This window comes from Heloderma suspectum, chromosome 4 (genome assembly GCF_057233095.1).
Source record: "Heloderma suspectum isolate Gila_16-S chromosome 4, 16-S_ref, whole genome shotgun sequence".
In the NCBI taxonomy this organism is placed as follows: Eukaryota; Metazoa; Chordata; class Lepidosauria; order Squamata; family Helodermatidae; genus Heloderma; species Heloderma suspectum.
This window is the reverse complement of record NC_139461.1, coordinates 71,173,689-71,189,138: the sequence shown is the minus strand read 5'-3', so window position 1 is coordinate 71,189,138 and position 15,450 is coordinate 71,173,689. Positions and strand designations below refer to the sequence as shown.

Genomic DNA, 15,450 nt, shown 5'->3' with positions numbered 1-15,450 from the left:
ATTGTGCCTCATCATGCACTCTGTATCCTTAAATTTGCTGGTGATTATTCCATTGTTCCTATTACTACTTGCTGCCTTGAATTTTTCCAAGTCCTTTTTGTTTGCCTTTCCCCTGCCTATATGCCTGCATTTCTTTTAGTCCTAGTCCTAACCAAACTTATCTATAAAGCCTAGATCCAGGTGTGTATGTCTTAGGGCTTCTTCACACGGAGCTTTTATCCTGCTATTGAGATTGTTCACTCACAGAAGTTTGCGGGCCCTTTACATGATGTCTCCAGCACTAAATGACCTTGATTCCATTTTTAAATAGATTGGAGATAATGAGGTATGAAATTGAAATTACCCCACTTGAGTTCCCTCCATGAGAAAGGAAAAGCCGCAAGAAGAGGAGCTAGATCAATGAAACATATGGAAGACTCAGATAAGGGGGAGAAGGAGGGAAAGGGGGAGGGGGGAAAGGAAGTGTGTGTAAAAGGAGTCAGTTATGATCCTGCATTCAAAACAGAAGCAGAATGCCCTGTTCTAAATGCGGGATTTTAGGCTGGTGTAGAGATGCTGTCAGTGAGCTCTCAGAAGCTTACTTCCATGTTCATTGAGCCAAATAGTTAATACTATGTAGAGTTAAGGGATCAGAAGTAGGCTTCAGGATCATGTGCTCCCACACCATGCCCTTCTTCTGTGTAAACTCTAGATGGGCTCTCTGCTGTGTCTGACTATTATTAACCCTGGTTAAAATGAATGTAGAGACTGTACTAATTTGCTTTTCAGAGCCCTAATTAAACTCACAGGTAAATTCCAATCCCATAACCCTGGGTAGTGTTGCATTTGAAATGTGCAAAAATATCCACAGGTTTCGCTTCACAAATTTTCTAATAATACTTTACCTAAAGTGTAAGTACAACACGTCGCAAAAGCACCAAAAACCCAAACCCATGTCGGAATCAACCCAGGACTGGAACCTGCCCAAAGGAAAATGAAATAATAAGGGTTAAACTATTGAAATATGTGCTTCCGAAGTGTTTCATAATTAACATCCTTTAAACAACCCAGAGTTGAGCCTGTCATCATATTTTTAGGGCTTGCATCTTACAACCCTTACCTTGTGATATAGGCAAATATCACATAGAACGGGTTAGAGATGTACCTGCTTAACAGTTAGATACACATTCTCTCATTCAGCTGCTAGAGATTTGCTAGTCACAAATCTTCACTGTGACCATAGAGCCAGTGCTCAGGGCTGAAACAGGTATGATGCAGGGGAATCTGTGATAAGACCAATTGACTCTTTATATTTTAGCTTTAAAGCAGCCATGGGAGCAGGCAAGAGCTCCAATTTTGACTGGAGCAGTGGTACTAGAGGTGTGTGTGTGTGTGTGTGTGTGTTTGTTTGTTTGTTTTTAACCCTTCCCCATGTCATTTTCCCAAACTGCCTTGTCCCAGAAGATGCTATTAATGCCCCCCAATAAAAAAATTCCAGAAAAAAATGCAGATAACTCCCGTTTGGTCAATATGATGGACTGCTGCGTATACAAACTGCTTTCATATATGGAGGTTATTTCTGCTTCTTAATGACAATCCTATAGGCATATAAATTGTTGTATGTACATATACTGGAAAGTGTGATTGGCTGTGGCCTTTTAGCATGTCTATGCCTCAATTACCTATAGTAATTTACATATGTGCAGGATTGGCATGTTATCAGCTACATGCTAGGATGGTACACAAAAGTGATTTCTATGTATGAAATTGCCAAAACATGAAGCAACCCCAACATATTGGGCAACAACTACTCCTTCAGAGCCTTGTAATATATTGCAGTTATGAAATATCGCTCTTGTGTTTGACTGCTTATATTGCTTTAGGGATGCTTGCATCACTGACTTTTTAAATGCCACTTTCAACCCTCTGTCCTGGTCATGCTTCTTGCAAAATACCTGCAGATAACTCTGGCTGGTGAGTATTGGAAGCAACATACCATAGGTCCCCAAAGGGGCAAGAAAGCATCAGTCAGCTCCTATTCCTGACCATAGCTGCTACCTCAACCACAAATGACTTGCAACATGCTATGGTAAGTGCATAGCATGTAGCTGATCCTAATGGGTTTTTTTACTTTAGTGCAAGCATGCAGGACCGCTATCTGGATTAGGGCCACTGTGTGCAGGATGGGGTTAAACCTTCCCACCCAGCTACTTCCCTAAAAACCTCAATTGGTGTCAACTGAGTTTTTTTTAGCCCCCATGCAGGGAGGGGGACAAGTTTAGGGTGAGGGGAGTGACCAGGTGGGAAGGTCTACCCCCCTCCCCAGGTGCAGAGGTCCCAATCCAGATTAGGGCCTTGCATGCTTACACTAAAGTAAAACAAAGTTAATATCAGCTACATGCTATGCATTTAATGTAGGATGCAATTTAGCCCTCACAACCTGCCCTGAGGTAGAGCTGTGAAGGAGGACTGGAAATGACTGTTGCACACTTTCTTTTTCTCCTTGAGAGCTGTGTGGAAGTATGCACAACTCCTAGAGCAGAAAAGCCCACCATCTGTGTCTACGAGTTCTCAGTGCCTAGAAGCTCCTCACAGATGGATAGAAGGAAAGTCTGTTTGAAGGTCTAAACAAGCTTCCAAGTCTGCTAGAGGTCTGAGGGGGAGCACGGTTGGTTCTGGACACTGAGAGCCATCCACAAGCATCTGGAGCTCCCTGGCACAACACTCCAACAGCCTTCACAACTTTGGGGCTGGGGGGTGGGGGGAGGGCTACAGTGCTTTGAAAATAAAAAAAAAATTAAGTACAGTTGCACTTCAACTCCCAAATTCCCAAGCATGTGTGTCAAAACAAATTACCAGCTAAGGGCATTTTATAACCCCTATATATGGTCTACAAAGACGCCAATTAAGTTTCTTTTTGTGTGCACATGTGTGGCAGCTGGGTGGGTTGATGATCTGCTTACTCAACACCCTATTCATAAGCGTGGGCCTTGGTGACTGAGATTTAGGCTTGATCTACTGATGAGGGTTCTGATGGCACAATAGGAGTATAGGCGGCAGAGTTAATAGCACACTGAGTTGCCTTTGCTGGTCCAGTGTAGCTGCGCTGTCTACAGTGTCATGCTATATTGGTTTATCACAGCCCACTGTGAATATACAGTGAATTCAAGTTCCCTCTTGTTTGGTCATGTAATGTTGGAAAGAAGATTGAGCTATAAGAAACAAATGAATAATGTTACCTGATGCAGTGTAGTCCCAGTCATAAAAGGATAATACAGAATAATGAATTAAAATCATCATAAATCCAGTGAAGGTTAGAAGATTAGGAGCAACCCACAAGGGTACTATCTGCACAATTTAAAAGAAGAAAAAAAATATATTTGTGAACTGGAATTTCCCTGCCCTATTGACAAAATAGTTACTGTGTCATATAAAAGGTTTTTGTACTATTTATATAGCAGAGATCAAAAAAAGGCTGCAGCACCACAGTGTGGTACTGTGGTGTGCAGCAGAGAGCAGTAGTCTTCAACTGGCTGTGTTCATAGTGTCTGATTCTAGACTCTTTACTTCCTTAAATCCCCCAGGTAGAAAGAAATATATATGCTATTTGCTGCCCTGGTAGCAACAGCAACTAGGGGTAGGTTTTATCAGCTCCAGCTTACAAACTAGTTATGCCTCTTGTTACCATAATTATTTGGTGATCTCCCATTTGTATCATTGCTATCCAATATGTAAAACTGCTCTTGACAATGTTTCAGAAGCTACAGCTGATGCAGAATTCTGAAGCCTACCTTTTAGCATTATTCCCCTGCTCCACACATATATCCTGGTCTCAGTTTCCATCCTACACAGCTTCCCTGGAGGAATGAAAATATGACACTGTGGCAATGAGAAGAGGGTTGTTTCTTTCATAGAAGAAACTTGTCCCTTCCTCCCTTCACATTGTTTCAAATAGCTTGGCAGGGAGGGGAAAAGGGGAATAATAGTGGGATGGGTAGGTAGGAAGAGGGATGAAAGAATCATCCCAAACTTGGCTCCTAAAAATGTATCTGCCTCCTGCATTTACAACCAATTTACATCCCTACTACCCTAGCTTATCTGTCAAGGTCCTAGCTGAACTGTGAAACAGAAGTTTGACAAGGCTATGCACACCTTCAGGGGCTGTTCTCCACATGTAACTTCTGATTTACAGAATACCTGGTGTGAGGCAGGCAGTAGGTGGAAACTTTAGATGTCAGGTAGCACTGAACTGGTACTAAAGGTGAATATTTGTTTCCTTCAGAAACCTTAAAGTGATCACCCCAAATAACACATACAATAATAGCAAAGATAAAACAGTAAACATTTAAGGTATTAGTGACAAACAAGTAAATATACCAACAAAAAGGCTAAGGTTTGATCTGTATGTTTTCAACTTCTATAACCATTTAAGGGTGGTGTGTGTGAATGCACATTCATGCATGTGCGCACATGCGCACACAGTTTCTCTCTGAAAACAACACTACTGTGGCAAAAAGATGCTGGCTCCCTGTTGCAGGCTAACTTCTGCACCTATTACTGTTCTGCAGTGTGGAACTTCAGCCTTTCTGCAGCAGAGACAGTTCTCTTGCATCTCAGCTCTTAACACTTTTTAAGGAAACAAACAACTGGAGGATCTGGTCACTATGGCTATACTGAAATATATATATTAAAACCACATGAATACACAAATGAAACAGGAGACACTTCACATTTTGATTCTATTTCAAAGATTCCCTACTTTACATGTCCCTGAGAGTGAAAGACTTACATTGATACAAGCATACTCGCATCCACCACACAAACAGGGTAAAAGCATGTACATCTGTCATATAACCTTATTATTACAATTACACACATTAGACAAGCTGCCTGTTCCCTGAGCACTTAAGACCTGATAATGGAAGAGAACCTGTATTTCACCATATTATCAACCTGCTTCAACAGCACTATGCAACAGCATAGCTACATGATTTTTAAAAAACAGCACAGAAGTGTAAGACTGTTGCGTTCTGGAACTAGGTAGGTAGTTTCCTGGTCACTCAACCACAAGCTTTGGCAGTCTAGCACGAAATACCTTGCAGCTGAAAATAATGGGGAGAGGGAGTTAATTAGGATCAGAGAAAGTGCTTTTCTTCTGATCCTATTAAATAGCTTCAAAGGGGCCAGAGCCCTTAAAACCTTATAATGTCTTGTGACAGGGGGTTGGACTCGATGGTCTTATAGGCTCCTTCCAACCCTACTATTCTATGAGAGTTTTCTTTATTGTAAACAGTTTATTGTATTTTGCCATTCAAAAACGCCAGCGGAACAGATTCATTGGTGGAACAAGATTTCCTTCTCCTCTCCTTCCACTGCATTTCCCTGCACACCCTCCCAAATCTGCTCTGGAGGAAGAGGCAGATCCTCCTCTCTGTAGCTCCCCGTGTACCCCACCCCCCTGTATTTGCTCTGGAGGGTCATCTCCCTGATCAGATTTGGAGAGACGCACAGGTGGCTGCAGTGGGGAGGAGATGACGGGGAAGTTCCATTCCACCAGTGGTTCCATTTTGCTGGTGGAAGAACATAGTTAGATCTAAGCCCATTTTTGTTTTTACATAGCTATTTAACAACAACAGTTTTTATAGCAACCTGGACTAAGAGGGAATTAGGTTCACATTGAGGATTAGACTCTAATCCTTCCCCCCTTTCTATAAGCTCCTAAAGGCGCACGTGGACCACTTCTGCCTCTTTTTGGTTAACCTGATACTCAACTGCCCTCAACATGTTGTGGCTCCTGGAGGACAATTTTCATTTGCATAACTGCGGACTCCCCCAAGTATGCAGAAAACTCTGCTTTGTCTGTGGGTGGCCCTGTTTCACTGTACTGATAGTGAATTTTATAGTCCTGTGTCTATTGAAAGCTGTGGAGCTGCAAAAGAATCATGGGAGGGGGATAATGGTTAAATCTCACCCTCCTTATGTGGGAGAATTAGTGGGAGGGGGCAATTCCTGAAACAGATCGTCCTTCTGTCTTTAAACATGGATGTTTCAAAACCGCTATTTCAAAAGAAAAGTCTGAATGCATAATGAGTAACATGCATGGAAAACCTGTTAGATATAATTCTGAATCTAAAGACAACTGTATGGCCATACTCATCAGTTGGTAATGTAACAAGCCCATAACAATTGCTTTAAAATTTGCAGTAGCGTAAATAGACAAGGATCCATCTAGTATCATATTTCATATATATGGGATGGTCTCCATATAAGAAAAGCAACTTGTGATAATTTTAAGTGCTTATTTGGTTCCTGGCAGACCTTTAAGCCTAAAAAATTTGAAGCAATTCTGCAGGCTCTTGAGTTTGTGTAACCAAATATATGTAAAACTTATTTTGCAAGTTATTTTCACTCATGTAACGTGCCTGGATGTGGCTAATGAGATGTAGTAAATAGCCTTATTTCTCTTGTGGCAATATTAAAGTTTTTCTCATCAACACTGCATCCTCCCAATACTGTTCTAAAAAAATTAATGGGGTATGAGTGTTTTTACTAGATCAGGATATAAGCATTCCCTTCCATGGTGACTTTTGGTGTATGAATATGCATGCCATTTAAAACAAGCTACTCTTGAAGATCCAATAAAACATTTATTTTCATATATACACATTATAGAGACTATGCTTTACTAAATCTAAGTATTCTGTCCATATATATGAAAAGAGGATGTATACACGAATATGCATTCACATTTTTTGACTATTACTTTCACATTTTCTTCAATACTTCAATAGCATCACACTCTAAGATACACTTATTCGTTATATACTATTACTTCCTTCAATACAGATTTATGTTGAGGGTTGTTAGCTATGGTTGGAGAAAAGCATCAGAGTGTCTCAGCAAAGTGATTTTATTTCTTCAGATTCTTTCGCACATCTGAAGTGGTACTCATATTTTTCTGTGATCATTGTAATGGCTCTTATTTTCATCTTCTTAAAGGAAAAACCTGCTCCCTGGAGTAATACCTGAGTGAGCAGACACAGCTTATTTATCATATGTTGTATGAAAAACAAATTATAGTAGCAATATCTTCAGGCTCTAGAATAAAGAAGATAATGGAAGACAGACAGACATTTTATAATGGATGGAAGAGCAAGACATAATACTGGGAATCTAATATAAAATCCCTGTCTGTACATTCTAAGCATTTTAATGGTTTATATTTAAGTCCCTTTACTTAAGGACGTATTTAACTCAAAACAAAGTTCTGCAGACACATTCAATTCTCCAGGATTGGACAGTAAAAATATAATCTTTCAGCCACATAGGCCCTGTATTACAGGCTGTGACACCAATATACAGCCCCATGCCTACAAACATGATCTCCCAGAGTTGATGATGGCAGAAGCATCCTATGAATCCATGAAACTTAATTTGGTATGGCTGGCAACATTAGACTTGAATACGCAAATGACATAATTTCTAGGCAGAAAATAGCCTGCTGCATTGTGGTTTATGGGCTATCCTGGTACATGTAATTTCCCCATATTTCATTACAATTCATCTTTCTATCTTTATTCTACTCATTTGTCTTGGGTCCTCACTTATTTCTTGACCTATTTGAAATGGCTGTGTTGGTAGAATATTTATATTATGGTTAGCTATCAAAGTAATGTAACTTTAATGGTAATTATTGTTGTTGTTGTTGAGTCGTTCAGTCATGTCCAACTCTTCGTGACACCATGGACTGTAGCACGCCAGGCCTTCCTGTCCTCTGCTCTCTCCCGGAGTGTGCTCAAGTCCATATTCATTGCATCGGTGATGCTATCTAGCCATCTCATCCCCTGCCGTTCCCTTCTCCGTTTGCCTTCAATCTTTCCCAGCATCAGGGTCTTTTCCAGGGAGTTTTCTCTTCGCATTAGGTGGCCAAAATATTGGAGCTTCAGCTTCAGTATCTGTCCTTCCAATGAGCAGTCAGGGTTGATTTCCTTTAGGATGGACTGATTTGACCTCCTTGCAGTCCAGGGGACTTGTAAGAGTCTTCTCCAGCACCGCAGTTCGAAAGCATCAATTCTTAAGCACTCAGCCTTCCTTATAGTCCAGCTCTCACAGCCATACGTTGCTACTGGGAAAACCATAGCTTTGATTATACGGACCTTTGTCGGCAAGGTGATGTCTCTGCTTCTTACTATGCTGTCTAGGTTTGCCATAGCTTTCCTCCCAAGGAGCAAGTGTCTTTTAATTTCATGGCTACAGTCACTGTCTGCGGTGATCTTGGAGCCCAAGAAAATAAAATCTGTCACTGCTTCCATTTCTTCCCCTTCTATATGCCAGGAAGTGATGGGGCCAGATGCTATGATCTTAGTTTTTTTAATGTTGAGTTTCAAACCAGCTTTTGCACTCTCCACTTTCACCCTCGACAAGAGGCTCTTTAGATCCTCTTCGCTTTCTGCCATTAGGGTGGTATCGTCTGCGTGTCTGAGGTTATTGATAATTCTCCCGGCAATCTTAATTCCGACCTGTGATTCATTCAACCCTGTGTTTCTCATGATGTACTCTGCATATAAATTAAATAAGCAGGGCGACAATATACAGCCTTGTCGTACTCCTTTCCCAATTTTGAACTAATCAGTTGTTCCATGTCCGGTTCTTACTGTTGCTTCTTGACCCTTGTACAGGTTTCTCAGGAGACAGGTGAGGTGGTCTGGTACTCCCATCACTTTAAGAATTTGCCACAGTTTGTTGTGATCCACACAATCAAAGGCTTTAGCGTAGTCAATGAAGCAGAAAGAGACGTTTTTCTGGAATTCTCTTGCTTTCTCCATGATCCAGCGAATGTTGGCGATTTGATCTCTAGTTCCTCTGCCTCTTCGAAACAGCTTGTACTTGTATCCCAGCTTGTACTTCCGGTAGTTCTTGGTTCACATACTAGCTGAAGCCCAACTTGTAGGATTTTGAGCATCACCTTGCTGGCATGTGAAATGAGTGCAATTGTATGGTAGTTTGAACACTCTTTGGCATTGCCCTTCTTTGGAATTGGAATGTAAACTGACCTTTTCCAGTTTTGTGGCCACTGTTGAGTGTTCCAAATTTGTTGGCATATTGAGTGCAGCACTTTAACAGCATCATCTTTTAGGATTTTAAATAGCTCAGCTGGAATACTGTCATCTCCGCTAGCTTTGTTGTTAGTAATGCTTCCTAAGGCCCACTTGACTTCACTCTCTAGGATGTCCGGCTCAAGTTCAGTGACCGCACTATCATGGCTATCAGGGACATTCAGATCTTTCCTGTATAGTTCTTCTGTGTAGTCTTTCCACCTCTTCTTAATCTCATCTGCTTCTGTTAGGTCCCTGCCTTCTTTGTCCTTTATCATGCCCGTCTTTGCACAAAACGTTCCCTTGAGATCTCCGATTTTCTTGAAGAGATCTCTAGTCTTTCCCATTCAGTTGTTTTCTTCGATTTCTTGTTAATTTAACAATTATTGTTAATTTAAGAAGGCCTTCTTGTCTCTCCTTGCTATTCTCTGGAACTCTGCATTCAGTTGGGTATATCTTCCCCTTTCTCCCTTGCTTTTCGCTTCCCTTCTTTCCTCAGCTACTTGTAAACCCCTCATCAGACAGCCACTTTGCTTTCTTGCATTTCTTTTTCTTTGCGATGGATTGAGTTGCTGCCTCCTGAACAATGTTACAGACCTCCATCCATAGATCCTCAGGCACTCTGTCTATCAGGTCTAATCCCTTAAATCTATTTGTCACCTCCACTGTATATTCATAAGGGATATGATTTAGGTCATACCTGAATGGTTTAGTGGTTTTCCCTCCGTTCTTCAATTTAAGCCGAAATTTTGCAAGAAGCAGCTCATGATCTGAGCCACAGTCAGCTCCAGGTCTTGTTTTGACTGACTGTATAGAGCTTCTCCATCTTTGGCTGCAAAGGACATAATCAGTCTGGTTTCGATATTGACCATCTGGTGATGTCCATGTGTACAGTTGCCTCTTGTGCTGTTGGAAAAGAGTGTTTGCTATGATCAGTGTGTTCCCTTGGCAAAACTCTATTAGCCTTTGTCCTGCTTCATTTTGTACACCAAGGCCATGCTTGCCTGTTATCCCGGTGATTTCTTGACTTCCTACTTTAGCATTCCAATCCCCTATGATGAAGAGGACATCTTTTTTTGGTGTTAGTTCTAGAAGGTGTTGTAGGTCTTCATAGAACCGATCAACCTCAGCTTCTTCGGCATCAGTGGTTGGGGCATAGACTTGAATTATTGTGATGTTGAATGGTTTGCCTTGGATTCGTACTGAGATCATTCTATTGTTTTTGAGATTGTACCCCAGTACGGCTTTTCCCACCCTTTTGTTGACTATGAGTGTGACTCCATTTCTTCTACGGGATTCTTGCCCACGGTAGTAGATATAATGGTCACCTGAATTAAATTTGCCCATGCCTGTCCATTTTAGTTCGCTGATTCCTAAGATGTCGATGTTCAATCTTGCCATCTTATGTTTGACCACCTCCAGCTTACCTTGATTCATTGATCTGACATTCCAGGTTCCTAAACAATACTGTTCTTTACAGCATCGGACTTTCTTTTCACCACCAGACACATCCACAGCTGAGTGTCCTTTCGGCTTTGGCCCAGCCGCTTCACTCTTTCTGGCGCTACTTGGAAATTCCCTCTGCTCTTCCGCAGTAGTATATTGGACACCTTCCGACCTGAGGGGCTCATCTTCCAGCGTCATATCTTTTAGCCTTGTGATACATTCCATGGGGTTTTCTTGTCAAGAATACTGGCGTGGGTTGCCATTTCCTTCTCCGGTGGACCACATTTTGTCAGAACTCTCCACCATGACCTGTCCGTCTTGGGTGGCCCTGCACGGCATTGCTTATGGCTTCACTGAGTTACGCAAGCCCCTTCGCCACAACAAGGCAGTGATCCATGAAGGGGAATGGTAATTATAGTGAGCTTTAAATATATTCATTTCTATACATTAGGTGCTACTACATAGCCAATACACCCAACTGAAAACACAAGATACCATGAAATCCTATTTAAAATATGATTTAGTTATCCTCATATGAAGACTCTTACCTTTATTATTCTATCCCATAATGGCTGCATAACATAAATGGATAAAGGATTTGTGTCCACAGCACAGTACTGCAAGCAAAACAAATAAACATACATCAAATCAGAACATTTAAAATGTTTTTCTTTCACAAAGTGTAGAGAGCAATCTAAAAAAGCAACTACATTTCATTTCTATGATTATTCACCATAATAGCTTCTGTTTTATTTTTATTTACATGGTGGCAACCTGATTGAATGACAATATAAAATTCTTCTGAAAAATATATGGCCTTACATTTATTTTTAAAATGGTTGTACATGTTCCTTATACAGTACTAGTAACAGTAGATTATTATACAACGACAGGCCAAATCATTTTCCCAAATCTATACATACAGAAGAGCACACACTTTTCACACTCAAAAACAATAAAAACACATCCACACATTAAGAATAATTCAGTATCACCATCACAGATTGGTTATTACTTCATAATTTATTAGTTACACATTTTTAATACATCTTCACAGTCTCAATTAAACATTTCTCAACTTTTTTTCTATTATGTTTTTGTTCCTCTTCACCAACAGATAACAGGCTTTTTTTGGGAACATCCAGGGATACTAAGATAAATAAATAAATATAAATAAGAGATAAATAAGAGCAGCAATAACTCTTCCCCTTATACTATCATCAAGTTGGCAGGAAAATAAACAACAAAGCAGATCTTCAACTATACCCACCCCACTTAGAGGTTTAATTATATTAAGTGGTATCTAAGTATAAATAAATAAACAGACAGTGTCTACATTCATATAGTATTGCAAAAAATGTGGGATCAAACATAGCTCCCAAGCAACTCTCATCCATTTTTATCCAGTTTTAATGTATTTATCACATTTGTATCCCACTCCATAGAGTTATCCATAGAATTAATCTACGTAGACAAGAGAAGCTAAGATATAACAAATTTCCTAACGGCACAATTCTATGCATGTTCATACAGAGAAAAAGCCCACAACTCCCAGCATGCCCCAGCCAGCATGGCTGGCTTGGGGTATGCTGGGAGTCACAGGCATTCTTTCTGTCTAAACAAGCATAGAATTGCACCCGAATTCAATCCAGTGAGCTTCATGACTGAGTGAAGATCTGAACCAGAGTCTAGAGCCAAAATCAAACACTCTCTTCACTATAAGCAATACTTCTATAACTAGTGCATATTCAGTTTTCCCAGTACCTTTACAAACACTTTTCTAATACTATACATTGTTATATGAATGACTTGTTTCCCAAGTGTTAATTGATATCCTTTAATATTGGGGTGGGCAGATTAAAAGCTTGCAGGATCTACATTGTTTTTTATTGGAGTCAGGTGAAAAATAGTTGGAAGTCATATCCTTGGAATTATGAAGAAACATGGTCCCTTTTTCTTTTCATTACGAGAACTGAGTTCACGTTCTCATATACAAAAATCGACTCCTGGTTTTCTTTTTTTTAACAGCCTAATTTATTAGTATTACCTTATTGTTATTACCACTGTTAAAGTAATGGGAGTTAGAAACCCTTACTGATCTGCTGCAAATCACCTAGAGATCTACCCGTAGAGCCTGACCTACCTTCTATCCACCCCTGCTTTGATATATTTTCATCATTAACATATAGTCTGGGTCTGAATGATCACGGGGAGCGGGGAGAAGAAGCCATTGTGGGTTGGTGTGTCATGTGAACCTGCCGCATGGTGCGGCGGCTTCGTACTCATCCTACAACCCATGACATGCTATAGCGATTGTAGGGTGGTTATGAAGCCACCCCCACCGTATGCTGGGTTTGCACAACACACCAACCTGTGCTGCAGCGGGGGTAATTATGTAAACAACAGGCATGCGCGTGGCATGCATGGGGGTGGGGAGAAACCATGATGGCTTCTTTTCCCCTGCGATCGTCCAAACACCCCCATAGAAAGCTACCATCTGAAATTTGGACATAACACTAATATTGCTCTTTTTAAAACTTCCAAGTGAAATAGATCATCTCTAGGTAAATCAGTGAATAATGTTAAGATGCTATTTATTTGTTGTGTTCAGTCGTTAAGTCGTGTCCGACTCTTCATGACCCCATGGACCATAGCACGCCAGGCCTTCCTGTCCTCCACTCTCTCCTGGAGTGTGCTCAGGTTCATATTCACTGCATCGGTGATGCTATCTAGCCATCTCATCCTCTGCTGTCCCCTTCTCCTTTTGCCTTCAATCTTTCACAGCATCAGGGTCTTTTCCAGTGAGTTTTCTCTTCACATTAGGTGGCCAAAATATTTGAGCTGTGTCGAAATATTTCTAACTGTGGTGCTGCAGAAGACTCTTACGAGTCCCCTGGACTGCAAGGAGATCAAATCAGTCAATCCTACAGGAAATCAACCCTGACTGCTCATTGGAAGGACAGATACTGAAGCTGAGGCTCAAATATTTTGGCTATTTATTTACCAAGAGAAAACAAGGCTCCTTTTCAGGTCTACAGCAACATACTGACATAGGTATGATTCTCAATTGCACTCTTATTTAATTGCAGTCCAAACCAACTTTGTCAGTCATTTAGGATACTTAACCCTGGGTCAACCGCTAGAGTCAAATGTATTTCCCAGCACTGAAAAAGAATCATAAAATATTTGTGTACGTCTTCTACAACTCTATTTCTCAATGATGTTGAGGTTTGAATTGCAATATGAAGTACATGTTCTTACAGCTTTTGTGATTAATTCTACCCCTATTTGACTAATAAAACTGAAAAACCATCCACACAAAGTGCCAGGAGTCAAAGTGATGCCACAAAAGGCTGTTTAATTTTTTGGTTACTTTTTATGACTATATATGTTTAGATCAGAGATTGTTTCTCAATTTCTTATAAGAAAGGAGCATAAAGGGTAAAAATACAATAAGTTGTTTATTTTCATAACAGATAAATTAGGGTGCAATCCTATGCATGTTTAGACAGAAAGAAGTCTGCAACTTCCAATATTCACCAACCAGCCATGCCTTTTTCTTTCTAAACATGCATAGGATTGTGTCTTTACTAACTTTTCTTAATATCTCCCCAAACAGTTTTAAGGATTAGTAGCATGCCACAGATTTACAAAACCCATTTACAAACCTGAATTTTTAAAACATTTTTTTACAAAATGCTTTTTTCCCATTTTTTGTCCTCCTCTGAGGACGATGAAGGAGCAGTGGTAGCAGCTATTCTAGCACATTTGGATGCACCTGAAAAGCCCAAGGGCCCCAAGCCCAACAACATCCTATCCTGGACAAGCAGTCCCACCCTGTGCCCTATGACTAAGCCAGTAAAGAAAACCCAGATAGTGGTTAAGGCCAATGCTTTGTCTGCCCTCCTAGCTTGTTTGGAAGCACTGGAGAGGCTGAACACGGACAACTGTAGATGCCACCTGCATCCGTGGGGAAGACGGTTGAGCCAACACCGCAGCCAACAGCGGGAGCCAACCTGGCATATACACTGTCAGGTGAGTATAGCGTACCTATACGCATGGCGAGAGGTTGGGCCACTTTTACAGGCCCCTGGGGCTCATGGGGTACACCCAGCCTGGCATAGCAGAGGGCACTGGTGCAGGTTCAGATGGAAAAGCAGGCTGTAAGCCACAGGCGGCCTCACTGATGGATCAAGTGTGCCTTGGAGCAAATTAATATATGTCAGCCTGTCAATCTATGTGCAACAACTTTGCCAGATGGACCTCTTTAGCCCTGCCTTCCCACTTTATGGAGGCAGGACCTTATCTGATGTCAAATGACCTCCTAAGAATGAGGGCAAAATTGTGCCTAAAGGAGGAATTGATACAGATGATGTATTACCTCTCCCCACCTGCATTTATGTGCTGTGCATCTCATATAAACTATCTGATAAACTGAGGTGTAGGTGGTGTTTATGTGCAATTGCTTTCTATATTCTGTTAGTGTATAGATGGCTAAAAAGATATTTCAGAGCTTTGTGGATCAAAATTTAATTCTTCACTTCATAGCAGTGTATTTACATCACAATGTGCAAGCAGATACAGTACTTACAAGTGAGAGGGAAACTTCTCTCCTTCTCACAGGCTACTCCATCTGCTTCAGGATGGAGTTAAATCACTGTGTTAAATACATGAGCAGATCCATTATAAAGTGCTGGGTTGTTTTGTGTTTTTTAAAACATTCTTCAAAGCTAAGAACATAGTGCTTAGTCTTTAGAGGAACTTTGAGGTCATGTCTGCAGTTATAGCACAATTTAAAAATATATATAGCCTGCTAGTGGGGGTCACAAGACTAGTTCTTCTCTGTAGCACAGTATTTATGATGTACAGTGTGGAGCAAGACCAAAGTAGCTAACCTGAATGTCTGCTTGCTTGCCTGCCTGCCTCTATG

The 15,450-nt window shown here is 40.8% G+C and overlaps 1 protein-coding gene across 1 annotated transcript in view; it reads right to left on the bottom strand.

Moving 5' to 3' along the window:
• LOC146346997 (ethanolaminephosphotransferase 1-like) overlaps positions 1-15,450 on the bottom strand; it is a 62,219-nt gene that overhangs the window by 34,688 nt on the left and 12,081 nt on the right. The window contains exons 2-4 of the mRNA XM_084849604.1: positions 11,069-11,137; positions 3,219-3,327; positions 885-959 (exon numbers count right to left, since the gene is read on the bottom strand). Coding sequence (XP_084705730.1) covers positions 885-959; positions 3,219-3,327; positions 11,069-11,137 — 253 coding nt within the window. The remainder of the gene's footprint in view (positions 1-884; positions 960-3,218; positions 3,328-11,068; positions 11,138-15,450) is intronic.